This window comes from Enhydra lutris, unplaced genomic scaffold (assembly GCF_002288905.1).
Source record: "Enhydra lutris kenyoni isolate GAN:26980312 unplaced genomic scaffold, ASM228890v2 scaffoldscaffold43, whole genome shotgun sequence".
Classification (NCBI taxonomy): Eukaryota; Metazoa; Chordata; class Mammalia; order Carnivora; family Mustelidae; genus Enhydra; species Enhydra lutris.
The window spans coordinates 15,910,763-15,938,186 of NW_019154127.1; the positions used below are offsets into that span (position 1 = coordinate 15,910,763).

Here is a 27,424-nt window from a genome sequence, read left to right on the forward strand (position 1 = left end):
GGGCTCTGACAGCTCCCACTGGCTGGGCTGTGACACTGTGACGGTCTCCCATTGGCTGGGCTGTGATGCTATGACGGTCTCCCATTGGCTGGGCTGTTGCCTGGGTAGGAGATCTTCCTCCTGCTGGGGTGGTTAAAATGAGCCCTCTCCTGTTGGTCTAGGAGTGTGTGGGGTTAGAACTCCCCGTGCTGGTCCTAACTCCATTTCAAACGAGGGTTCCTTTATTTTCACAGTAGGGAGTTTTAATTGAGGTTCTAGAAAAGATTTGACATTGATTTGTTGTTTTAAATCAACCCAGTAATCTAAAGAAAGCTCACAGTGTTCATTCAGTAGGTAAGATCAGCACCTTTGCAGACTAGTGAAGAAAGCATACTCTTAGAAGTTCATAAATTTTAAATGCTTCCCGTTTCTGTAAAGAATTGTGTTTAAAAATTTTAATCTCTGTTTCATTCTTTCGACACTGTTTTGCTTCCGTTTGGCATAGGACCTTTACTATGGTCTTTACCAGAACCTTAGAAGTGAAGCAGATATAACGAAGTGTTTTCTTATTGTCTCTCTTTTTAAAAGTAGAAATGGAGGGGAAAATGGTGTATTAAACGCGGCAGCGATGCGGCAGACCCTAGGAGAACCATGGCCACATCCGGTGACTGCCTCCAAGGTGAACTGCAGGTAATGTCGGTTCTGGTGTGTAAGGACCACAGATACTGCAGAGAGCACGGCTCAGCCACTAGCCGGGGCCTCGTGGTTGGAGGAGATGCAGTCTTTGTGAGGGTTACATGTGACATTCTGAATTGTGCCGTGTGCCTCTCGCCGCGACTCTACCTTTGGCACCTGTGCTGTGAAGCACTCACACTGTTCTAGTTGCTTGGTAAAGTCCCAGGCATAATATCTTAAAAGCAGGCTGGACACTTTAGAATGATTTATTTATTCATATCTTTTTCTGCCTGGGACATACGTCTAGTTTCATTTAAGCTATTAGTTAAAAAAAAAATTACCCTAAATTTCAAGGAATGTTGAATATATAAAACTACAAACCAGATGAATACTCTAACAAATAATGCTTTTTAAAAAAATCAAATATTTTCATAGCCGTGATGTCCGTTTTGACATTTTGTTCTCTATCCTTCCAATTTCATTTTGGTTTTTATATATAGGAATTTGATTCATAGTTGTGTCATTTCATTAATTTCTTTTTTTTTAAAGGTTTTATTTATGTATTTGACAGAGAGAGAGACAGCAAGACAGGGAACACAAGCAGGGGGAGTGGGAGAGGAAGAAGCAGGCTCCCCACGGAGCAGGAACTGCCCCCCCCCCTTACAGGACTTTGTGCTTCCAGTCGGCGACAGGAGAAGAACTAGGGACAAACAAGCCAGCCTCAAGAGATTGGGAGCAGCGGACAACAGTCGAAAAGACTGCTGCCCCGAGCAACTCCACAGTCTCACTTTTATTAGATAGAAACAAAAGCCAACAGAAGGACCGATGAAGGTCAAACGTTAGTCACACGTCTTGTGGACAAACAAGAAGGAGGATCAAGTTTTCAGTTAACCAAGCACATTCAGAGGACTCATCTAACTATCCAGGGGGCGTCTGGGAAGAGAAAGGAGCGATAACGGAAAAGGGAAGCAGGTGGTTTCGTTCCACCCTGAGCTGACCGGGCGTTCGGCTGCCCAGCTTCTCGGTCGTGTATCGTCCTTCTCCCCAAAGACCTGTTGCCAGTGTATGTTTTTCTTAAGGCATATCTAAATGTGCTTGTTAACTAGCAAAATCCTCCAGGGGTTATAGTTTAAGTAACACATTGTTCCGAGGGGCAGTAGCAGGACTTGATCCCAGGGTCCTGAGCTGAAGGCAGACGCTTAAGGACTGAGCCACCCAGGCGCCCCTCATTAACCTGTTTCTGAAAATTAATCATAAAACTTAAGTTCTGTGGATGCACTCTTGTTCTTTTGAGAAATTTAGAAAATATTAGAACATTTGCAAAATAATACTGTGAACATCACGTTCATAGCACAGAGAAGTGACAGCTCGTTAACATTTTGTCGTGGGTGTCTGTGTATGCTTAGATGCGCGCAGTCTGAAGGAAAGGTAGGTAACGCTTGTTCCCTGACCCCAGCCCCATTCCTCTTCCTCTGTTTCCGCAGGCAAATACTGCTGTGAATTATGAATTGATCTTTGTGCTTCTGCACCACTTTTTATGCTTTTGTACCTAATGTAGGCATCTTGGAACAGTACGTGATGCTGTTTGTGCGCTTTTTTAGAATTTGTCTGAGTGGAGTCATACTCCGTGTCATCTGCGACTTCCGTTTCCCAACGTTACTTTGGGGTTTGCCCTTGTGTGTGTAGAGCTGATTCAGCCCTATGAGACGCTTCTGTAGCGTGCCCCGTGTGACCCTCACATCCCGCGGTGTCCCCCACCCCGTGTAACTGTCATGTCCCGTAAAGTGCACCCATGTGTGACCATCACGTTCGTGGATCGTACCCCCCCCATGTGACTGTCGCGTTCTGTGGATTACCCCCTCCCCTGCCATGTGACTGTCACGTTCTGTGGATCTGTGGGACACGTTCTGTGGAACGTGTGACTGTCATGTTGTGTGGATCGCCCCCCATGTGACTGTCATGTTGTGTGGATTACCCTCCCTCCCCCGCCCTGTGACTGCCACATTCTGTGGATCACCTCCCCCTCCTCCGTGTGACTGTCACGTTCTGTGGATCACCTCCCCCCCTCCATGTGACTGTCACGTTCTGTAGATCTGTGTGACACGTTCTGTGGAACGTGTGACTGTCACGTTCTGTGGATCCCTTCCCCCCTGTGTGAGCGTCACGTTCGGTGGATCGCCCCCTGTGTGACTATCACCCTTGTGTGCAGGTCTGTGGCAGTCTTACTAGTGTACGGTTAGGGTTAGGTTTAGGGTTAGGGTTAGAGTTTTAACAGTTTTATCTTTTCAAAGAACTGGTTTTGTCTTTGACTTTCTCTTTGTTCACCTGCTTTCTGTTTTATTGATTTCTGCTTTTATCTTTATTTGTTTCATCCTTTGGGTTTAATTTTCTCTTTTTGTAGCATCTTGCCATGGAAATTTGCAACACTGACTTGAACCTTTCTTCTCTAGTACATGTGTTTAAAGCTGTGACTTTTCCTCTGACCCTCAGTTTTCTTGCCTCACACACTTAACTATGTTGTATTTTTATTTTTGATCAGTTTAAATACTTTATAATATGTCGCAGTGGAAATCAGTTTCTGGGCTATTCAGAAGTGTGCTATTTCTGGAGATTTAGGGATTTTTATTTATCTCTTTGTTATTTAATTTTGGTTTGCTTATGTTTGGTCAGAAAATATACTCTGTAAAATTTCAGTCTTTGGAAATTTATTTAGGCCTGCTTTGTGGCGTAGTCAGGTGGGCCGTTGTGGTGAATGCCCCACACGCGTCCACAAAGAATCTGTTTTCTGCAGTTGGTGGTTTTCTGTAAATGTCATTAAGGTCAAATGTGTTATTAGTATTGTTCAAACATTTGTGTCCTTTCTGCTTTATTGCCCATTTGTTGTGTAGTTACTGAGCAGGATGAGCTTCAGAAATTCCCACTATGGCTGTGCCTGGTTGCTCGTGAGTTAAGTGTCTGACTCATGGTTTTGGCTCTGGTCATGATCTCAGGGTCGTGGGGTCAAGCCCCCCCCCAGGCTCTGTTTCGCTCCCTCTGCGCCTCCCCACACTTGCTCAGACACCTGCTCTCTCTGTCTCTAAAATAAATAACTAAATTTTTAAAGAAATTTCCACTAGGATTGTGGGGTTGTCTTTTTTTTTTTTTTAACTTCCTTTTGAATCTGTCACTTTTTGCTTCACGTATTTTGAATCTGTTATTTGACACATACATTCAGGATAATTTTTACTTTCTAAACTAATTGACTTTTATTTTTATGAAATCTCTTTTTACCTAGTACATTTTTTTTGTCTTCTGTCTCTTTTGTCTTATATTAATACGGGTGTACCAGCTTACAGGTGCACATACACCTATATGTTGAATCAAAGACCTTATATTTAAAATGTTTCTCTTGTACAGAGCCTGTAGAAATGTCCTTTTCTTCCCTGTCAGTAATCTCTGCTCTTTAATTGGAGTATTTAGTCCATTAACCTTGAACATGGTGACTGATGTGGTTGAGTTGGCCATCTTGCTGTTTTCCCTTTCTTCTTGGTACCTTTCTCCGGTGTTACCTCTGTTTGGATTAATGAAATATTGCTAATAATGCTACATTGTCTCCTCTGTTGGCTTTTCACCTGTATCTTTTACTAATATTTTAGTGGTTACCAAGAAACTGTGATGCGCATCTTTAACCCACCCCAGTGCTGTTTGTGTCTGACCGCTTCACAGTGTAAGATGCCTCCACATTAGCTCTACTTACTTGCCCCCAGTTTTGCGCTGTTTGTGCTCTTGTAACATCTGTCATAAACCCCACAATAAATAATTAGTGTCCCCTTATACTATTAAAAGTCTTTCTTACAGAGTATAAGAAATAGTCTTGTTTCCCCACATACTTGCTTTTTCTGGCGTCTCTACACCTGTTGCTCTGGCAAAAATTAAAGACCACGTTGGCACGCGTTGCCATGAGTAGTCGCTGGAGGGTGCTGTCCGCTTCGCTGGAGAAGTGTGGGCGCCGCACCTTGTATGGAAGAGTCTCGCAAATGTGTGAATGAAAAGCTTATGGTCCAGCCCCGGTCATCTGTCTCCTAGAAATAAAATGTCACATGAGGGTAAATGTGTATGAATGTTGTGGCCACACCGTGGTAGAGAACTGGACACCAGGAGAACGTCCATTAGTCAAGGATGACTGAGGAATCAGGAAGAATTCCTACTGCAGAATATTATACAGTTGTTGAAATTTATAAGTTAGGGTTCTAAGAATTGGGAAGTTTCTCACAAGGTATTATGTTAGTAAAAAAGGCAAAATAAAAAAAAGTGTTTGTCACATCCTTCTCAAAAAACTGTCAAAAGAACAACTGTGTGTGTGAGTGTGTGCGTGTGTGTAAACACACGGCATCTTTTTTTTTTTTTAATTTTTTAAAAAAATTTTTTATTTTTTATAAACATAAACATATAATATATTTTTATCCCCAGGGGTACAGGTCTGTGACTCGCCAGGTTTACACACTTCATAGCACTCACTATAGTACATACCCTCCCCAATGTCCATAACCCCACCCCGCTCTCCCAACCCTCCTCTCCCCAGCAACCCTCAGTTCGTTTTGTGAGATTAAGAGTCAGTTATGGTTTGTCTCCCTCCCAATCCCATCTTGTTTCATTTATTCTTCTCCTACCCCCTTAACCCCCCATGTTGCACATCTCCACTTCCTCATATCAGGGAGATCATGTGATAGTAGTCTTTCTCCGGTTGACTTACTTCGCTAGGCATGATACCCTCTAGTTCCATCCACGTCGTCGCAAATGGCAAGATTTCATTTCTCTGATGGCTGCATAGTATTCCATTAACACATGGCATCTTAATCTGCCATTTCCCATTCAGAAATTCGTCCTAAGAAAATTGTCATGACAAGACAAAATAATACTTGTTTAAGAAAGTTCGTCTTAGGGGCGCCTGGGTGGCTCAGTGGGTTAAAACCTCTGCCTTCGGCTCAGGTCACGATCTCAGGGTCCTGGGATCGAGCCCCACATTGGGCTCTCTGCTCAGCGGGGAGCCTGCTTCCTCCTCCCTCTCTGCCTGCCTCTCTGCCTGCTTGTGATCTGTCAAATAAGTAAATAAAAATCTTAAAAAAAAAAAAGTTCATCCTAACATAATTTGTAATAGTATAAACTGGAAATAGTTTAAGGTTACCAAACTAGGAAATCGGTTAAATAAGTTACGATAATTCACAGAATATTACCGAAAGTTAGGAAGTGGTATTTAGAAATAATTTAACAAGGAGGAAAAATGTTAAGAATATAATAAGTGAGTGTTACACGCAACTAATGAATCATTGGATGCTACATCGAAAACTAATTATGTACTATATGTTGGCAAATTGAACTTAATAAAGAATTTAATAAGTGGGACACATATCACAAGGCAGAATTTCATGATCCCAGTAAACACCCTGTATGCACATGCTATGTGTACACTTAAAAAGAGGCCTGGGGGTGCCTTGGTGGTTCAGTCAGTTGAACGTCCGACTCTTGGTTTTGGCTCAGGTCATGATCTCAGGGTCATGAGATCGAGCCCTGTGTCAGGCTTGTGCTCAGCAGGGAATTGGCTTGAAATTCTCTCTCTCCCTCTCCGGCCCCTCTCCCCCACAGGAGTGCTCTTTCTCACTCTCAAAATAAATAAATCTTAAAAATAAAGCCCGAGGGATGCCTGGGTGACTCAGTTAAGTGTTTGCCTTCGGCTCAGGTCATGATGCCAGGTTCCTGGGACTGAGTCCTGTGTTGGGCTCCTTGCTCAGTGGGGGGTCTGCTTCCCCTCTGCCTGCTCTGCCCGCCCCTCTTCCTGCTTGTATTCTCTCTCTCTGACAGTAAATAAAGAAAATCTTGGGAAAAAAAAGGCTGAAAAAAATATATGTTAACTTGTTAAGCATCATTATTTCTGACCAGTGGGTGAGATTACAGATGGTTTTAATTTTCCTTTGTGTATACTTGTGCCTCACACATTTTCCAAAGAACACGAATTACGTGTATGTTTAGGAAACTTCGTTAAAAATGTATATATTGGGATGGAGTTGCTGCATTGAACTGGAACACGGGCTTGGAGGTTCTGCCACCTCCAGTGGATGTCTTCCAGACAAGCCTCTTCTGACAGAAAGTAGAGACTGGGCAGTGTGTGTTCTCAGGCTCCCCTTTTGGGTCCTAAGCAGTCTGTATGAGCAGCCTTGTGGTCCAAGTCAGGCCATGAGGGTCGGGCCTGGTCACTGGCACCTTCCAGAAGCCTGCCCAGTTGTCCTCCAGTCTGACGAGGTCCTGAGAGCATGAGACCCAGAAACAGGTCTTCTTTCTCTTGGGGCGAGTCACAACTTCCAGAAGGAGTTGCTGGTGATCAGCGTCCGTCACCAAGTAGACACTAAAAGTGCCTCTTTCTTACTTATTTGATGTTCTTCTTAGGATGCAAGTAATTTTGTACTAGAGACAAAAAGGAGAGGTGGAGTAAGGGTGAGATCCCTCGATCCTGCTGGTGAAGATGACCCAAATTGTGGGATTAAACCTGGTCACGTGGATCTTCATTTGAAACCTTCCTGATAACCAAAGGCTACAGGTTATTAGGACAGACACAGAGAGGAGCCCCATAGTCATCCCCTCTTCTTCCCTTGGCTTTGAGCAGGAGGGAGAAGGTCACGTGGAGTGTGGTGACCAGGAGCAGCTCCAGGAGGGTGTGCAGCCGGAAGAGTTCGTGGCCATTGCAGACTATTCTGCCACTGACCAGACGCAGGTAACCCTACACACTTGTTACATGCAGGGGCCTCGGGCGTTGGGTCCATGTTTTATGGATTTGGCTAAATGGCATGCTAGATGACAGAATTAGATAAGAATTTTGAAGAAGTCATACCAAAGTTAAGAAGTATTCAGATGTTCAGAGCCAAATGAGACCTGTGAGTGACCCTTCTCCTCCTAGCCTAACAGATGCTGATGCCAAGCCTTAGGTGAAAGATATCTGGGTGAGGAATGGGGGAAGGAAGCACATGTTGCAGTTTCTTTTTGGAAACCTTGATTTAGAACCTATTCTAGTTAATGAAAATTAAGGCTATAAAATAAAAATACTGACTTGAGGATGGTGGCTCAGATGGTTAAGCATCCACCTCTTGATTTCAGCTCAGGTCATGAGCTCAGGGTTGTGAGGTCTAGTTCAGCGTTGGGCTCCATGCTCAGTGCTCAGCGGGGAGTCTGCTGTAGGTCCTCTCTCCTACTCCCTTTGGCCTTCCTCCCACTCCCACTCTCTCTCTCTCTCAAATAAATAAATCTTTAAAAAAGATACTGACTTGAGTGTAGCTTTTTCTACTCCAGTAAGTGAATCAGCTGCCACATAGCTGAGTTACAGCGAAGAGGCGATAGAGAAATTCTGTCTTAAGTTGTTCAAAAATGTTTAATCTTTCCTTTAAAAAATATCAGTTAAGCTGTGCTTTCTTTCATGTAGATGTTCCACAAAAGTCTCTAAATGTTGGTATCATTTTCAGAAATTGTGAGTTTGTGTAATTACCCATTGAGTCTTTTTTGAAATAGCTGATTTGGGCCCCAATGATGGGGGACTTATCACTGAGCCACTACTGAAATTCCAACTACAGGTTTTTCTTGAATTTTGACTTCTTTGTATGTTTTTTTCCAGCTCAGCTTTTTGAGAGGAGAAAAAATTCTCATCCTGAGGCAGACAACTGCTGATTGGTGGTGGGGCGAGCGTGCAGGCTGCTGTGGGTACATACCTGCAAACCACCTCGGGAAGCACCTGGAGGATTGTGACCCTGAGGACACGTGGCAGGATGAGGAGTACTTCGGCAGCTATGGAACGCTGGTACGGCTGGGGCCACGGAGGCGGCGGTTTCCTGCCTCAGCTTTCGAGTTAGCTTCAGCTGGGCTGTTCCTCTTCGTGGCTTAGCGCAGGGTTTGCAGACGTTTTCTTTGGCTCAGCAGGCCGTGTGGCTCCTCGGCTCTGCCGTCGTGGTGCGTGAGTAGCCGTAAGACCATGAGGAAATGAGCATGGCATGTTCTTTGGATTTTTAAAAAACCAATTAAAAAATGTGAAAGCCATTCTTAGCTGGCAGACCCTACAAAAGCAGGTGGTGGGCTGGAGTGGCCCATGGTGGTTTAGAGATGTTATCTGAGCAATGAGATGATGAACTTTTCTCAGCATTTAAAAAATAGTAACACATTTTATTTTAAAAATAAAATACAAAAATGTTACACAAGCCAACAATAATACCTCTAAATAACTGGCTTATTTGTTTTTTGGAGTTTTTTCCCAGTTAGGATAGAGACCCATAACTGCGGTCCAGACAGCCCCTGTTTATATCTTAAAGCTAGACAAACACTGATGCGTGCAGAGTAAACATCGCAGACAGAATGTTGGGCGAAAGAAGCGAGACATCGAAGAATAACTCGATTCAGTTACATAAAGTTAAAAAGCAGTGTTCAAAGATGTTTATGAAGGGAAGTGACCAGGGAGCTGGTTCCTCTGGGAGTCAGGATGGTGGTTCCTGTTGCCAGGGCGTCTGTGGTGGTGGCAGCCTTAAAAATAACTGTCATCCAGCAAAGTGGGCTTATTCGAGGAGCGGAGGAACTGCGGTGCAGGCCAAGCGCCCCGTGGGGAACTGCAGGCCAGTCTGGAGAACCAAGGCCAGGAGGCTTTTCGTAAGGAAGGGGGAGTGGGCGGGGCCGTGTGGAACCAAAGCCCTTTGGAGGGCGGCGGCGGCTTTTCATTGGCTGAGTGTGGCAGTTTCTCATTGGCTGGACTGTTGCTAGGCCAGGAGAAAATCTTCCTCCTGCGGAGGTAGTAATGTAGGCTTCTTCCTTTGGAGTCTGTCGCGGTGGAGGGGTAGTGCTGAGCCGGCCCAGCCCTTGTGGCGTCCCTCTCCACGCTCAGTGAGGTTTGCTTTCCCGGCTTTCCTGGTTGCAGGGCTGGGCTGGGAAGGTGTGGGGTGCGGGCAGCGTTGTGCTGTTGCTTGCGCGAGTGTTTGCTGTGTAACTATATCGACAACCTGAGAGCACTTTCTCATGTACTTTTTTGGTAGGTATGTCCCATTTCATGGTTAAACGTGTTACAATAAATGAAAACCCCTTGATGTATGTATACGATTAGAGCTTTCAAACTTTTTTCCTGAAAGATTTTATTTATTTATTTATTTATTTGTCAGGAAGAGAGAGAGCGCACAAGCAGGGGGAGCAGCGGGCAGAGGAAGAAGCAGACTGCCTGCTGAGCAGGGAGCCTGATGTGGGACTCGATCCCAGGACCCTGGGGTTATGATCCGAGCTGAAGGCAGATGCCTAACTGAGCCTCTCAGGTGTCCGTAGAGCTTTCAGACTATTAAGAGTGTTTTGTTGATTTTAAAAGGACCCTATTGGTGGTTTGCTTGTTTAACAGCTTTGCCCTATGACAAGCAGTGCTGTAATGGGTTTTCTCTTATAGAAATCTTGCTAAACTTCTAGAATTTCTCTTGGGTAAATTTGTAGGGTGTATGTGTTTTTTCACTTTGGCGGGTCTTGCCAATTTGCCCTCCAGAAAGATCGGCAACTGTACGCCACCAGTGTACATGAATGCTCGTTTCACAACCACACATTGCTAAAGTAAATACAGATCTCTCATCTTATGGTATTTCTTGATTTTGATTTCCATTTTTAAAGTCAGATTGGTCATCTTCTATATTTTGTTGGCCTTTTCTATTTCTTCTTTTTTTGGTAAACTTTCATATAATTTGCTCATTTTTCTTTTTATTTTTGTCAACTTACACGTACACCTTAGCCTCCTAGTTCTGACTTTCCGTCAAGGTGGACTACTCAGGTGGGATGGCTGAGTCCCGATTGTGTCCTCTCTGACCCTCAGTCTTTTGTTTCTCAGCGCTGAGTGTCTTTGTGAAGAGCCACGATGGGCTTGTGAAGGCCCTGTGCAGACTTCCTATCTGTGCTGACGAGGTCTGGGTAGCTTCAGTGTCTGCCTCACAGCCGTACTGTGTGTACAGTGGGTGTTCTGCAGCTTGAGACCTGAGAAGTGGGGCGTGGGGGCCAGTGTTGTGGGTGCAGCCTTCCTGGGCTCTCACTTCCACCCGTGGCTTCATGAACCATTTGGAGGAGCCTTTCTCTTTTTCTCTGGGGATTGGCGTGATTCCCATGGGGTGTTACGTTATCTTGGGTTTCATGTGTTTTCCTCCCTCTGGACATGGCTAGAGACCTTGAGCTCACCCCTGTGGGGTCATCAGCTCCCTCCAGAGCTGTAGTTTCATGAGGGGCCAGTGTGCCTCCTCTGGCATCTCTCTTGGTGTTTACTTAGCCAAGTGGTACCTGGTGGGGAATTTGGTGGTTCCTCCTGTCTCCAGTGGGAACAGTGGTCAGGAGGGCAGTGTCTGCTCCGCTTCCTGAGTGGTCCACCCGCCTGTGTGCTCATCCGGCTCTTGGGGAGGTACAGGGTGAAGCCATAGGTAGCATCACACTGAACTGGAAGGATTCCAGAAAATTCCATTTCATTTCTTCAGTGTTGTGTTTTTATGTGCCAGCATATTTAGGTCTTTGGATTTTGTGGTTTTTTCCTTTGTTGCTCGTATTTTTAGGCATGGTGTGGTGGGGTCAAGGGGATTATTAGCTCAGTCTCTGATCTTCCTTCTTAAACCAGAGCTCAGCACAGTTCATATTACAGGCAGTGATTCCTAATGTGTATTTCCTCTAGAAACTTCACTTGGAAATGTTGGCAGACCAGCCACGGACAACTAAATACCACAATGTTATCCTGCAAAATAAAGAATCTCTGAAAGATAAAGTGATTCTGGACGTCGGCTGCGGAACAGGGATCATCAGCCTCTTTTGTGCCCACTACGCGCAGCCTAAAGCCGTGAGTAAGAAACAGCTCTCCTTCAGCAGCTTCGAGCTGAGTCTGGGGACGTGTCGTCCGCATGCAAAGGCATCGTGTTGGTGAAATGGGCAATGTGTTCTTGTGGGCTGAGCCTGTCGGCGGTCATGACCTCGGCCTGCTGAGTTACCAGCAGCACCGAGTAGAGTAGGACAGAGCAGAAAATATCGGAGTTGCGTGCGGTTGGATGTTTTTTGTAACATACTTATCAGCTAGAGGAACACGTGTCTGTGGGCTGGGGCTGGGCCACTTGTGTAGGTCACTGTCCATGTGTTATCCCTGCACCGAGTGAGGACCGCCTGGCAGGGACAGGACAGACCACTCTACGTGACGCATGCTGGGGTCCTTTCTCTTCTTCCCTGCAAAGCATGTGTGAGGCTCCAGAGTTGAAGCCTCTGAAATGCCCCTGACACAGTTGGGTGAAATTCTAGTTTATGAGGGAAACTGCAGGACAGTGATCACTGGAGTTCAGATGCTATCAGAACCAAGACGTAACACTCAGGACCTTCCAGTGACAACCTGAGCTTGAAGCTGTCTCAGCCACTGGTACCCTTAAAGTCCGATCGTTCTCAGGCCGGTGTGGGAAACTCTGGGGTATGTGGCTGTGTGTATGGGAGCTGAGCTACCGGGTCTGACCCAGAGGGCCTCTGCAACGGTATGCATGCAGACTCTTCTGTCCACCGGCTGTCCCCCATCTGTTTTAGGCAGACGGTGGAGTTAAGATGGGAGGTAGCTCCCTTGTCAGGGCTCCGTCTGTTGGAGATCTGTCCCTGCTATCCAGCACACTCCCTTCCTTCTGTCGCTGTTTTCTTTGAGGCTGCCTCTGGCTTGGCTGGAGCCTTGGGCCCAGGGAGAGTGGATGCCAGGCTGCTCTGTGGGTGGGACTCTTGCTGATGCCTTTCTGTGACATGCAGGTGTACGCAGTGGAGGCCAGTGAGATGGCCCAGCACACAGGGCAGCTGGTCATGCAGAATGGCTTTGCCGACATCATCACTGTGTTCCAGCAGAAGGTGGAGGATGTGGTGCTGCCGGAGAAGGTGGACGTGCTGGTGTCCGAGTGGATGGGGACCTGCCTGCTGGTAAGGGGCACTGGGCCACGCGGGATGGCTGCTGGGCCACGTGGGATGGCCGTGGATGGGCGCTGGGTCATGTGGGATGGCCGTGGATTGCGCCAGGGAAGTGCAGATTTCAGGGAGGGGTGTGGACTGGGTCTGGAGGGGCTGGTGTGAGCAGAACATCTTGGGGAGAGCTGTGGCTGTCGTGCTGAATGAAACCACCTGGTGCTTGTCCGGGTGCTGTCTTCTGTTTTGTGCCGGACGGCCGTGAGCCACGACACCCTGCTGTCCGTGATGTGGGCGGACCTTGAAGGCATTATGCTAAGTGAAGTAAGTCAGACAGAGACACATCATATGGTCTCATTTATATGTGGAATCTAAAACCAGCAACACAAAACTCACCCACCAGACTCCTAGAAAAAGAGATCAAATTTGTGGTTAGTGGAGGGTGGGAGGGTGAGGGGAGAAAGAATTGTTGGGAGGGCTGTGGTTGAAAGGTACAGACTTTCAGGTACCACGCAGGTGAGCACCGGGGCCGTCACATACAGCGTGGCAACCCCAGTGACGCTGCTGTGTGATGCATGGGACAGTCTTACCAGAGGACTGTCGACCCTCGAACAACGTGGGTTTGAACTGTGTGGGCTCTCTTATACATGGGATTTTTTTTTGATAAATACAGGACAGTGCTTTATGATTTTAACATTTTCTTTTCTCTGGCTTACTTTGTCAGAACGCAGTACACAATACAAATTACGTAAAATGCCTGTGACGGTTGATGTTCCTGTTAAGGCTTCAGGTCAGCATAGCCTATTAGTAATCAAGTTTTCGGGGAGTCAAAGGTTCTGTGTGGATTTTTTTTTTTTTTTAAAGATTTTATTTATCAGAGAGAGAGAGCATGCGCGCGCACACAGGAGAACACAAGCAGGCAGAGGCAGAGAGAGAAGCAGGCTCCCCACTGAGCAAGGAGCCCGATGCGGGACTCGATCCCAGGACCTGGGATCATGACCTGAGCCGAAGGCAGCGGCTTAACCCACTGAGCCACCCGGGTGCCCTGTGTGGATTTTTGACTATGTGGGGTGTCAGTGCTAATCCCTGCGTGTCCCAAGGTCAGCCGTGGATCTAGGGGTGGTTGGTGTTGTTTTTAAACTTTTATTTTTTTTTCTTTAAGATTTTATTTATTTATTTGACAGACAGAGATCACAAGTAGGCAGAGAGGCAGAGAGAGGGGGAAGCAGGCCTCCTGCTGAGCAGAGAGCCCGATGCGGGGGGCGGGGGGCTCTATCCCAGGAGATCTAAGAGTTTTTATCACAAGGCGAAGTTTTCCTGTCTTTTCAATGTGTCAGTAGGAGGTGATAGATAACCCTACTGTGGTAATCGTTTAACAATTATGTAAACCAAATCACCAGGCTGTACACCTTCAACTTGTAATGATTTTAGGAATTAAAAAAAAAAAGCACAAAAAAGCATGTACAACATGAGTCCAGTTTTGTTTTTAAAAATCATACATACTGGCGCCCTCGGTTAAGTGTCTGACTTGGTTTGGGCTCATGTTGTGATCTCAGGGTTGCGAGACCGAGCCCTGCACTGGCCTCCCTGCTGAGCATGGAGTCTGCCCGAGACTCTCTCCCCCCCTCTGCCCCTGTTCCCTGTGCATTCAGGCTCTCTGTCTCTCCAATGCATAAATTAAAAAGAAAATCATACGTAGCAATGACCTTGCTTTAGTTCCCGGTAAGATGGAGTAAACCACACCCCACCCTGTCTCTCCCACGTAATGCAGCTTTCGATCCAAGACAGGGCTCAGGGAGACGCTGTTGGAGGACTTTGAAAGGCATATAGGAGCAGGAAGGTTGGGAAGGAAGACCAGGGTTTGAAGTACACTGAGCTGGTCTTTAGTTCATTGTCATTCTTCCTCTGGCTCTCTCCCCCCATACACAGCTTCAGAAATTTAGATGAAAACATCCATTCTGAAAACTGCAACCTTCCACACTAACCCACAATGAGGTAGATAACCTGAATAATGAAATAACTAGTAAAGATATTGAACTTACAGTTGAAAACCTTCTGAAGAGAAATCTGTAGGCCTAAATTATTTCACTGGTGAAATGTATGAACACATTCTAGGAAAGAATAACACCAGATCTGAACAGTGTCTTTCAGAAAATGGAAGAGGACAGACTTCCCAGCTCACTTGGTGAGACATGCATGACCTGAGATACCAAACCCTAACCAAAAACCAAACCCAGGAACTCCTGTTCGTAAATACAGAAGTCCTCAGGAGTACTAGCAAGTGTATCCCTGCAGTACACAAAAGGAATAACGTTGTAACAGAGAAGAGGTTATCTTGGAATTGAAGGCTGGTTCAGTATTTAAAGATGAAGCTGTGTGGGATGCCTGGGTAGTGGCTCAGTGGTTGGGCATCTGGCTTCAGCTCGGGTCATGATCCTAGGGTCCCGGGATGGGGCTCCCTGCCCAGTGGGAGGCCTGCTTCTCTCTCTCCCACTCCCCTGCTTGTGGGCCCTCTCTCGCTGTCTCTCTCTCTCTGTCATATTAAAAGAAAAAAATCTGTGTAATCTATATTAACATATTAACAGTTTACAAGATAAAACATGACTATCAATTCATGCACAAAGCGTTTGGCCACATTCAGAATATTTTAAAAATTTCTGCTGAGATTTCTTCTTTGATCCTGTATTGTTTTTTTTTAGAAATACTTTTTCATTTCTCCAGTGTTGTTTGATTATCCAGCTATCTTTCTGTTCTTGATTTCTAGTTTAACTCTGTTAAACTGTGGTCTGAGAGCAGACATTGTATGATTTCTCTTCTTTTACATTTGTGAAGATGTGTTTTATGACCCAGAACATGTGTCTCAGGGAGAGTGCTCCATGGGTGTCTGGGAAGGACAGAACGTGTCTCTCTTGGAGAGCGCTCTGTGGGGACCCGGGAAGGAGAGAACGTGTCTCTTGGAGATGTTCCATGGGTGCCCGGGAAGAAGATGTCTCTTGGAGAGCACTCTATGAGGGCCTGGGAAGGACAGAACGTGTCTCTCTTGCTGAGTGCTCTGTGGGAGCCTGAGAAGACAAAATGTGTCTTAGGAAGAGTGCTCCGTGGGTGCCTGGGAAGGACAAAGTGTGTCTCTTGGAGAGCGCTCCGTGGAGGCCGGGAAGGAGGCGTATTCTGCCCTTGGATGAAGCGGTTTGTAGATGTGCAGCACATCCTGGGGTAGATGGTGGTGCTGAGTTCACTGTGTCCTTGCAGACCTTCTGCCTGTTGGATCATTTCTTCTCTGGGACAGGGCCGCCAGCTGCTTCTCTCTCCTTGCAGCTCTCTGTGTTTTCCCTCACACGTGGTGCTCTGTTGTTAGGGTGTATAAGGTCTTGTTGGAGAGTTGACCCCTTCATCCTTATGTTATGCCCCTTTTTATCTCTGATAACTTCCTTCTTCTGAAGTCTGCTCTGTCTGAAATTAACAAGTTACTCCTGCTTTTTTGGATCAGTGTTAGCATCGTATGTCTGTCTCCGTCCATTTACTTTAAATTTCTATGTATCAGTATATCTATTTATTCATTTTATTATTAACTTTTTAAAAATGCTTCAGTAATCTGTACACCCCATGTGGGGCTCGAACTCATGACCCTGAGATCTAGAGTTGCACACCCTTCTGACTGAGCCGGGCAGGTGCCCCGTCAGTGTATTTGGAGTTTCTTAGAGACAGCACCTAGTTCGGTCTTTGTTTTTTTTTTTTTTAATTTTTAATTTTTTATTGTTTTATAAACATATAATGTATTTTTATCCCCAGGGGTACAGGTCTGTGAATCGCAAGGTTTATACACTTCACAGCACTCACCATAGCACATACCCTCCCCAATGTCCTCGGTCTTAGTTTTTGAACCGCTCTGATAATCTCTGTCTTTTAATTGGTTTATTTATTTATTTATTTATTTATTTATTTATTAAAAAAAATTTTTTTTTAATTTTTTTTATAAACATATAATGTATTTTTATCCCCAGGGGTACAGGTCTGTGAATCGCCAGGTTTACACACTTCACAGCACTCACCATAGCACATACCCTCCCCAATGTCCGTAACCCCACCCCCCCTCTCCCAACCCCCCTCTCCCCATTAACCCTCAGTTTGTTTTGTGAGATTAAGAGTCACTTATGGTTTGTCTCCCTCCCAATCCCATCTTGTTTCATTTACTCTTCTCCTGCCCCCTTAACCCCCCATGTTGCATCTCCTCCCCTCATATCAGGGAGATCATATGATAGTTGTCTTTCTCCGATTGACTTATTTCGCTAAGCATGATACCCTCTAGTTCCATCCACGTCGTCGCAAATGGCAAGATTTCATTTCTTTTGATGGCTGCATAGTATTCCATTGTGTATATATACCACATCTTCTTTATCCATTCGTCTGTTGATGGACATCTAGGTTCTTTCCATAGTTTGGCTGTTGTAGACATTGCTGCTATAAACATTCGGGTGCACGTGCCCCTTAGGATCACTACGTTTGTATCTTTAGGGTAAATACCCAGCAGTGCAATTGCTGGGTCATAGGGTAGTTCTATTTTCAACTTTTTCAGGAACCTCCATGCTGTTTTCCAGAGTGGTTGCACCAGCTTGCATTCCCACCAACAGTGTAGGAGGGTTCCCCTTTCTCCGCATCCTCGCCAGCATCTGTCATTTCCTGACTTGTTAATTTTAGCCATTCTGACTGGTGTGAGGTGATATCTCATTGTGGTTTTGATTTGTATTTCCCTGATGCTGAGTGATGTGGAGCACTTTTTCATGTGTCTGTTGACCATCTGGATGTCTTCTTTGCAGAAATGTCTGTTCATGTCCTCTGCCCATTTCTTGATTGGATTATTTGTTCTTTGGGTGTTGAGTTTGCTAAGTTCTTTATAGATTTCAGACACTAGCCCTTTATCTGATATGTCATTTGCAAATATCTTCTCCCATTCTGTCAGTTGTCTTTTGGTTTTGTTAACTGTTTCCTTTGCTGTGCAAAAGCTTTTGATCTTGATGAAATCCCAATAGTTCATTTTTGCCCTTGCTTCCCTTGCCTTTGGCGATGTTCCTAGGAAGATGTTGCTGCGGCTGAGGTCGAAGAGGTTGCTGCCTGTGTTCTCCTCAAGGATTTTGATGGATTCCTTTCTCACATTGAGATCCTTCATCCATTTTGAGTCTATTTTCGTGTGTGGTGTAAGGAAATGATCCAATTTCATTTTTCTGCATGTGGCTGTCCAATTTTCCCAACACCATTTATTGAAGAGGCTGTCTTTTTTCCATTGGACGTTCTTTCCTGCTTTGTCGAAGATGAGTTGACCATAGAGTTGAGGGTCTATTTCTGGGCTCTCTATTCTGTTCCATTGATCTATGTGTCTGTTTTTGTGCCAGTACCATGCTGTCTTGATGATGACAGCTTTGTAATAGAGCTTGAAGTCCGGAATTGTGATGCCACCAACTTTGGCTTTCTTTTTCAATATTCCTTTGGCTATTCGAGGTATTTTCTGGTTCCATATAAATTTTAGGGTTATTTGTTCCATTTCTTTGAAAAAAATGGATGGTACTTTGATAAGAATTGCATTAAATGTGTAGATTGCTTTAGGTAGCATAGACATTTTCACAATATTTATTCTTCCAATCCAGGAGCATGGAACATTTTTCCATTTCTTTGTGTCTTCCTCAATTTCTTTCATGAGTACTTTATAGTTTTCTGTGTATAGATTCTTAGTCTCTTTGGTTAGGTTTATTCCTAGGTATCTTATAGTTTTGGGTGCAATTGTAAATGGGATTGACTCCTTAATTTCTCTTTCTTCTGTCTTGTTGTTGGTGTAGAGAAATGCAACTGATTTCTGTGCATTGATTTTATATCCTGACACTTTACTGAATTCCTGTACAAGTTCTAGCAGTTTTGGAGTGGAGTCTTTTGGGTTTTCCACATATAGTATCATATCATCTGCAAAGAGTGATAGTTTGACTTCTTCTTTGCTGATTTGGATGCCTTTAATTTCCTTTTGTTGTCTGATTGCTGAGGCTAGGACTTCTAGTACTATGTTGAATAGCAGTGGTGATAACGGACATCCCTGCCGTGTTCCTGACCTTAGCGGAAAAGCTTTCAGTTTTTCTCCATTGAGAATGATATTTGCGGTGGGTTTTTCATAGATGGCTTTGATAATATTGAGGTATGTGCCCTCTATCCCTACACTTTGAAGAGTTTTGATCAGGAAGGGATGCTGTACTTTGTCAAATGCTTTTTCAGCATCTATGGAGAGTATCATATGGTTCTTGTTCTTTCTTTTATTAATGTGTTGTATCACATTGATTGATTTGTGGATGTTGAACCAACCTTGCAGCCCTGGAATAAATCCCACTTGGTCGTGGTGAATAATCCTTTTAATGTACTGTTGAATCCTATTGGCTAGTATTTTGGCGAGAATTTTTGCATCTGTGTTCATCAAGGATATTGGTCTGTAGTTCTCTTTTTTGATGGGATCCTTGTCTGGTTTTGGGATCAAGGTGATGCTGGCCTCATAAAATGAGTTTGGAAGTTTTCCTTCCATTTCTATTTTTTGGAACAGTTTCAGGAGAATAGGAATTAGTTCTTCTTTAAATGTTTGGTAGAATTCCCCCGGGAAGCCATCTGGCCCTGGGCTTTTGTTTGTTTGGAGATTTTTGATGACTGTTTCAATCTCCTTACTGGTTATGGGTCTGTTCAGGCTTTCTATTTCTTCCTGGTTCAGTTGTGGTAGTTTATATGTCTCTAGGAATGCATCCATTTCTTCCAGATTGTCAAATTTGTTGGCGTAGAGTTGCTCATAGTATGTTCTTATAATTGTCTGTATTTCTTTGGTGTTAGTTGTGATCTCTCCTCTTTCATTCATGATTTTATTTATTTGGGTCCTTTCTCTTTTCTTTTTGATAAGTCTGGCCAGGGGTTTATCAATCTTATTAATTCTTTCAAAGAACCAGCTCCTAGTTTCGTTGATTTGTTCTATTTTTTTTTTGGTTTCTATTTCATTGATTTCTGCTCTGATCTTTATGATTTCTCTTCTCCTGCTGGGTTTAGGGTTTCTTTCTTGTTCTTTCTCCAGCTCCTTTAGGTGTAGGGTTAGGTTGTGTACCTGAGACCTTTCTTGTTTCTTGAGAAAGGCTTGTACCGCTATATATTTTCCTCTCAGGACTGCCTTTGTTGTGTCCCACAGATTCTGAACCGTTGTGTTTTCATTATCATTTGTTTCCATGAATTTTTTCAATTCTTCTTTAATTTCCTCGTTGACCCATTCATTCTTTAGAAGGATGCTGTTTAGTCTCCATGTATTTGGGTTCTTTCCAAATTTCCTCTTGTGATTGAGTTCTAGCTTCAGAGCATTGTGGTCTGAAAATATGCAGGGAATGATCCCAATCTTTTGATACCGGTTGAGACCTGATTTAGGACCAAGAATGTGATCTATTCTGGAGAATGTTCCATGTGCACTCGAGAAGAATGTGTATTCTGTTGCTTTGGGATGAAATGTTCTGAATATATTTGTGATGTCCATCTGGTCCAGTGTGTCATTTAAGGCCTTTATTTCCTTGTTGCTCTTTTGCTTGGGTGATCTGTCCATTTCAGTGAGGGGAGTGTTAAAATCCCCTACTATTATTGTATTATTGTCGATGTGTTTCTTTGATTTTGTTATTAATTGGTTTATATAGTTGGCTGCTCCCACGTTAGGGGCATAGATATTTAAAATTGTTAGATCTTCTTGTTGGACAGTTCCTTTGAGTATGACATAGTGTCCTTTCTCATCTCTTATTATAGTCTTTGGCTTAAAATCTAATTGATCTGATATAAGGATTGCCACTCCTGCTTTCTTCTGATGTCCATTAGCATGGTAAATTCTTTTCCACCCCCTCACTTTAAACCTGGAGGTGTCTTCGGGTTTAAGATGAGTTTCTTGTAGGCAACATATAGATGGGTTTTGTTTTTTTATCCATTCTGATACCCTGTGTCTTTTGATTGGGGCATTTAGCCCATTAACATTCAGGGTAAGTATTGAGAGATATGAATTTAGTGCCATTGTATTGCCTGTAAGGTGACTGTTATTGTATATTGTCTCTGTTTCTTTCTGATCTACTACTTTTAGGGTCTCTCTTTGCTTAGAGGACCCCTTTCAATATTTCCTGTAGAGCTGGTTTGGTATTTGCAAATGCTTTCAGTTTTTGTTTGTCCTGGAAGCTTTTAATCTCTCCTCCTATTTTCAATGATAGCCTAGCTGCATGTTTTTCTCGTTTAGTGCTCTGAATATATCATGCCAGCTCTTTCTGGCCTGCCAGGTCTCTGTGGATAAGTCTGCTGCCAGTCTAATATTTTTACCATTGTACGTTACAGACTTCTTTTCCCGGGCTGCTTTCAGGATCTTTTCTTTGTCACTAAGACTTGTAAATTTTACTATTAGGTGACGGGGTGTGGACCTATTCTTATTGATTTTGAGGGGGGTTCTCTGAACCTCCTGGATTTTGATGCTTGTTCCCTTTGCCATATTGGGGAAATTCTCTCCAATAATTCTCTCCAGTATACCTTCTGCTCCCCTCTCTGTTTCCTCTTCTTCTGGAATCCCAATTATTCTAATATTGTTTCATCTTATGGTGTCACTTATCTCTCGAATTCTCCCCTCGTGGTCCAGTAGCTGTTTGTCCCTCTTTTGCTCAGCTTCTTTATTCTCTGTCATTTGGTCTTCTATATCGCTAATTCTTTTTTCTGCCTCATTTATCCTAGCAGTGAGAGCCTCCATTTTTGATTGCACCTCATTAATAGCTTTTTTGATTTCAACTTGGTTAGATTTTAGTTCTTTTATTTCTCCAGAAAGGGCTTTTATATCTCCCGAGAGGGTTGCTTTAATATCTTCCATGCCTTTTTCGAGCCCGGCTAGAACCTTGAGAATCGTCATTCTGAACTCTAGATCTGACATATTACCAATGTCTGTATTGATTAGGTCCCTAGCCTTTGGTACTGCTTCTTGTTCTTTTTTTTGTGGTGACTTTTTCCGCCTTGTCATTTTGTCCAGATAAGAGTATATGAAGGAGCAAGTAAAATACTAAAAGGGTGGCAACAACCCCAGGAAAATATGCTTTAGCCAAATCAGAAGAGATCCCAAATCGTGAGGGAGGAGAAAGGGGATAAAAAGAGGTTCAGAAAGAAAAAGAAAAAAAAAAAACAATTAAAAAAAGAAAACTGATAAAGAAAAAATATAAAAAGGAAAAAAATATATATATATTAGATAAACTATTTAAAAAATGTTAAAAAAGAAAACGGTAAAAGTTAAAAAAATTTAGCAGAAGAGAAAAAAAAATTGAAAAAGAAAAAAAAATTAAATTAACTGCAAGGCTAAAGAATCATGGGGAGAAAGCCATGAGCTCCGTGCTTTGCTTTCTCCTCCTCTGGAATTCCGCTGCTCTCCTTGGTATTGAAACTGCACTCCTTGGTAGGTGAACTCGGTCCTGGCTGGGTTTCTTGTTGCTCTTCTGGGGGAGGGGCCTGTTGTAGTGATTCTCAAGCGTCTTTGCCCCGGGCGGAGTTGCACCGCCCTTACCCAGGCCGGTCTGAGTCATCCGCTTGGGTTTGCTTTCGGGGCTTTTGTTCCCTGAGCGCTTTCTGTAGAGTCCGGAGGGCGGGAATGAAAACAGCGGCCTCCCGGTGTCCAGCCCGGAGGAGCCGAGAGCCCGGGGCCCCACTCCTCAGTGCGCCCTCAGAGAACAGCGCCGATTTACTCCCGTCACCCTGCCTCCGGCTGCGCTCCGAGCTGACCGAGCCTGCGACCGGTTCAAGGTAACCCCGAGCTGAGAGTCACTCCTCGGCTCTGTCTCTGTAGCCGGCTTCCCCGTTCTAATACCTGCGAGCTCTGCGACACTCAGACACCCCCGATCCTTCTGTGACCCTGCGGGACCTGAGGCCGCGCTGACCCCGCCTGGGCTTCACCCCGGTTAAGCCTCTGGAGCGATGTCCCTCAGCGGAACAGACTTTTAAAAGTCCCGATTTTGTGCTCTGTTGCTCTGCCGCTTGCCGGGAGCCGGCCCCCCCCTGCGGTCTATCTTCCCGTCGCTTTGGATTCACTTCTCCGTCAGTCCTACCTTTCAGAAAGTGGTTGATTTTCTGTTTCTAGAATTGCAGTTCTTCTCTTCGATCTCCCTTGGATTTGTAGGTGTTTGCAATCTTTAGATAAGCTATCTAGCTGATCTCCGCTACCTGAAGTCGTCTCAGCTGCTACTTCTCCGCCATCTTGACTCCTCCTTAATTGGTATATTTAGACCATGGGCATTCAAAGTGATTGTTAATATAGTCGATTAATTTATACACCATATTGTTACTGTGTTCTATTTGTTGTTCTTTGTTCCTGTTTTTTTGTTACACTCTTTTTTCTTTTTATCTTTTTTTAAGCAAATAAATAAAGGGAATAATGAGCATAAATTAAGGGTGAGTTAATTTAATTCCCAGAAGCGTGTTGGTTTAGAACCTGACATGAACATGCTTTGATAATGTAAGCAAGATTCATATTTTCATAAATTGATGTTATATTCACTTTGTAGACCATTTCCAGCTTTTAAAAAATATTTCTCAGTTGTAATCTCTCTTGAAGCTCACTTTTTTTTTAATTTTTAATTTTTAAAATTTCTTTTCAGTGTACCAGAATTCATTGTTTATGCACCACACCCAGTGCTCCATGCAGTAAGTGCCCTCCTTAATACCCACCACCAGGCTCACCCAAGCCCACAACCCCCTCGCCTCCAAACCCTCAGATTGTTTCTCAGAGTCCACAGTCTCTCATGGTTCACCTCCCCCTCCAATTTCCTTCAACTCCCTTCTCTCCATCTCCCCATGTCCTCTGTGTTTTTCCTTATGCTCCACAAGTAAGTGAAACCATATGATAATTGACTCTCTCTGCTTGACTTATTTCACTCAGCATAATCTCCTCCAGTCCCATGCATGTCGCTACAAAAGTTGGGTATTCGTTCTTTCTGATGGAGGCATAGTACTCCATAGTGTATATGGACCACATCTTCCTTATCCATTCGTCCGTTGAAGGGCATCTTGGTTCTTTCCACAGTTTGGTGACCGTGGCCATTGCTGCTATAAACATTGGGGTACAAATGGCTCTTCTTTTCGCTATATCTGTATCTTTGGGGTAAATACCCAGTAGTGCAATTGTAGGGTTATAGGGTAGCTCTATCTTTAATTTCTTAGGGAGGAATCTCCACACTATTCTCCAAAGTGGCTGCACCAACTTGCATTCCCACCAACAGTGTAAGAGGGTTGCCCTTCTCCACATCCTCTCCAACACACACTGTTTCCTGTCTTGTTAATTTTGGCCATTCTGACTGGTCCAAGGTGGTATCTCAATGTGGTTTTGCTTTGAATCTCCCTGATGGCCAATGATGATGAACATTTTTTCATGTGTCTGTTAGCCATTTGTATGTCTTCATTGGAGAAGTGTCTGTTCATGTTTTCTGCCCATTTTTTGACATGATTATCTGTTTTGTGTGTGTTGAGTTTGAGGTGTTCTTTATAGATCCTGTATATCAGCCTTTTAAATCTCCCATTCCGTGGGTTGCCTCTTTGTTTTGTTGACTATTTCCTTTGCTGTGCAGAAGCTTTTAATTTTGATGAAGTCCCCAAAATTCATTTTCCCTTTTGTTTCCTTTCCCTTTGGAGACATGTCTTGAAAGAAGTTGCTGTGGAGGATGTGAAGAGGTTACTGCCTATGTTCTCCTCTAGGATTCTGATGGATTCCTGCGTCACGTTGAGGTCTTTTATCCATTTTGAGTTTATCTTTGTGTACGGTGTAAGAGAACGGTCGAGTTTCATTCTTCTACAGGTAGCTGTCCAATTTTCCCAGCACCATTTACTGAAGAGACTGTCTTTTTTCCACTGTATATTTTTTTCCTGCTTTGTCGAAGATTACTTGACCATGGAGTTGAGGGTCCATATCTGGGCTCTCTACTCTGTTCCACTGGTCTATGTGTCTGTTTTTTGCCAGTACCATGCTGTCCTGGTGATCACAGCTTTGTAGTAAAGCTTGAAATCCGGCAACATGATGCTGCCAGTTTTGTTTGTCTTTTTCAACATTTCCTTAGCAATTCAGGGGCTCTTCTGATTCCATACAAATTTTAGGATTACTTGCTCCAGCTCTTTGAAAAATACCGGTGGAGTTTTGATTGGAATGGCATTAAAAGTATAGATTGCTCTAGGCAGTATAGACATTTTAACAATGTTTATTCTTCTGATCCAAGAGCATGGAATGGTCTTCCATCTTTTTGTGTCTTCTTCAGTTTCTTTCATGAGTGTTCTGTAGTTCCTCGAGTACAGATCCTTTACCTCTTTGGTTAGGTTTATTCCCAGGTATCTTATGTTTCTTGGTGCTATAGAAAATGGAATCAATTCTCTAATTTCCCTTTGAAGCTCACTTCTTTTTCTGTAATCTGTTTATCTGTTGTCTGTCTTCTCTTGCATTGAGGTATAATTAGGAAATCGTAAGATAGTAAAGTATGCAGTTTGATGATTTGGTGTTTGTGTACATTACTGACAGCTTCCCCGTTGCCCCACTGCCCCATTGAGTTAACACATCTCTCACCTCCCCATGACGGTGTTTCATCTGTAGTCACCAGGGTATATAATAGATACTCAGACCTTACTCATTTTATAATTGATAGTTTTTTGCCAGTGTCTCCTTATTTTCTTCACCCCTGAGCTCCTGGTAACCACTTTTTAACTTTCTGTTTCTATGGGTTAAGTTAAATTTTTTTTTTAGAATTTCACGTGTAAGTGATAGGATGCAGTGTCGGTCTGTCTCTGTGTGGCTCACTTCAGTAGCTGAAGGCCCTCGAGCATCATCCGTGTTCCTGCAGACAGCAGGCTTTCCTCTGTCCCAGGGCTGAGGGGTTCCCTGCCGTGTTTATCCGCGTCTAGAGTGTGTATCATGTGGTCTCAGGTATGTATCTCCCACGTTTTCTTTGATCTGTTCGTCTGTCAGTGCACACCCAGACTGTTGTCCTGTCTTGGTTATTGTGAACACAGGAGCACAGACACCTCTCTGAGATAGTGGTTTTGTTTCCTCTGGATATAACCTGGAAGTGGGATTGCTGGGTCTTGTGGTGTTTCTAGTTTTGATTTCCTGAGGGTCCTCCACACTGGTTCCCGCAGTGGCTGCGCCGGTTTATGTTCCCACCAGCGGTGCGAGAGCCTGCCCCTTTCTGCATATTCTTGCCAGCATCTGCTATATGTTGTATTATTTTAAAGATTTATTTATTTATTTTAGAGCGAGGGAGAGAGAGCACAGGGGGGAGAGGCAGAGGGAGAGAGAGAGATGCAGACTCCCCGCTGAGCACGGAGCCTGACATGGGACTTGAGCCCACGACCCTGACATCATGACCTGAACTGAAACCAGGAGTCAGATGATCAGCCGACTGCACCACCTGGTCGTTCCACCTGTTGTCTTTTTGATAATTGACCTAAGGGGTATGATGTCACACCTCAGTGTGGCTTTGATTTGCATTCCCTGATGCTGAGTGACACTGAGCACCTTTTCATGTGTCCTTGCCCTTTGTATGACTTTGGAAAACAAGTCCCTTTGTCCAATTAAAATAGTTTTTTTTCTGTTGAGTTGTAGGAGTTCCTTGTATGTTTTGGGTTTTCACCCCTTATTGGGTGAAACTTTATCTTTTTGTTGTTGATGATTTCCTTTGCTGTGCAGAAGCTTTTCAGTTTGATGTAGCCCCACTGGTTTATTTTTGCTTTCAGTGTCTAATCCAAAAAATGACTGGCATGGTCAGTGTGTCAAGGAGCTTATTCCCTGTGTCTGCTTCTAAGAATTTTTTGGTTTTAGATTTTATAATCAAGTCTCTAATCCATTTGGAGTCGATTTTCGTGTGTGTTGTAAAACATGGTCCTGTTCACTCTTGGGCGTGCAGCAATCCAGTTTTCCCAGCACCGTCTCGAAGACTTTCTCCTCTCCACATTGTCTATTCTCGGCTTCTTTGTTGAAAATTAATTGATCACATATGCTGGGGTAATTTCTGGACTCTCTGTTCTGTTCCGTTGACTTACGTGTCTGTTTTTAGGCAGTACCATATTGTTTTGATTATGATAGCTTTATAATACAGTTTGAACCCAGGAGATGTGATGTCTCCGGCTTCGGTCTTCTTTCTCAAGATTGCTGTGTTCGGTTAGAGTCTTTGGACCGCTTTTCCTATTTCTGGGAGAAATGCCATTAGGATTTTGATAGAGATTGAATTGAATCTGTAGATTGAGAAGTGTGGACATAGAAACAATTCTGATTCTTCCTGTCCATGAGCAGGGGATGTCTTTCTGTTTGTTTATGTCTTCTTTAATTTCTTTCTTCATTGTCTTTTTTACTCTCCTTGGTTAAATTTGTTTTGAGGTATTTTTAAATTATTCTTACTATTTTAAAAGATTTTATTTATTCATTTGACAGAGATCACAAGTAGGCAGAGAGGCAGGCAGAGAGAGAGGGAAGCAGGCCCCCTGCCGAGCAGAGATCCCGATGCTCAGGACTCAGAGCCTGATCCCAGGACCCTGGGATCATGACTTGAGCCGAAGGCAGATGCTTTAACCCATTGAGCCACCCAGGCGCCCCAAGGTATTTTATTATTTTTGATGGAACTGTAAATGGGATTATTTTCTTAATTTCTCCTTCTCATAGTTTATTGTTAGTGTATAGAAGCATAACTGATTTTTGCATATTAATGTATATTCTTCATCTTTATTGAATTTGTTATTCTAACGGTTTTTTTGGTGGAGTCTTTAGGATTTTCTATATATAATACGTCATCTGCAAATAGAGACCATTTTACTTTTTCCCTTC

The 27,424-nt window shown here is 43.8% G+C and overlaps 1 protein-coding gene across 5 annotated transcripts in view; it reads left to right on the forward strand.

Moving 5' to 3' along the window:
- LOC111155689 (protein arginine methyltransferase 2) overlaps positions 1-27,424 on the forward strand; it is a 40,443-nt gene that overhangs the window by 1,604 nt on the left and 11,415 nt on the right. For 2 of the 5 annotated variants that reach the window (XM_022515987.1, XM_022515989.1), the window contains exons 2-6: positions 571-669; positions 7,292-7,399; positions 8,291-8,473; positions 11,336-11,497; positions 12,430-12,594. In XM_022515987.1, coding sequence (XP_022371695.1) covers positions 631-669; positions 7,292-7,399; positions 8,291-8,473; positions 11,336-11,497; positions 12,430-12,594 — 657 coding nt within the window. In that variant the 5' untranslated portion in view covers positions 571-630. Of the gene's footprint in view, positions 1-53; positions 670-7,291; positions 7,400-8,290; positions 8,474-11,335; positions 11,498-12,429; positions 12,595-27,424 lie in introns of those variants that run through there. The other 3 variants (XM_022515991.1, XM_022515990.1, XM_022515988.1) reach the window with 2 other exon arrangements.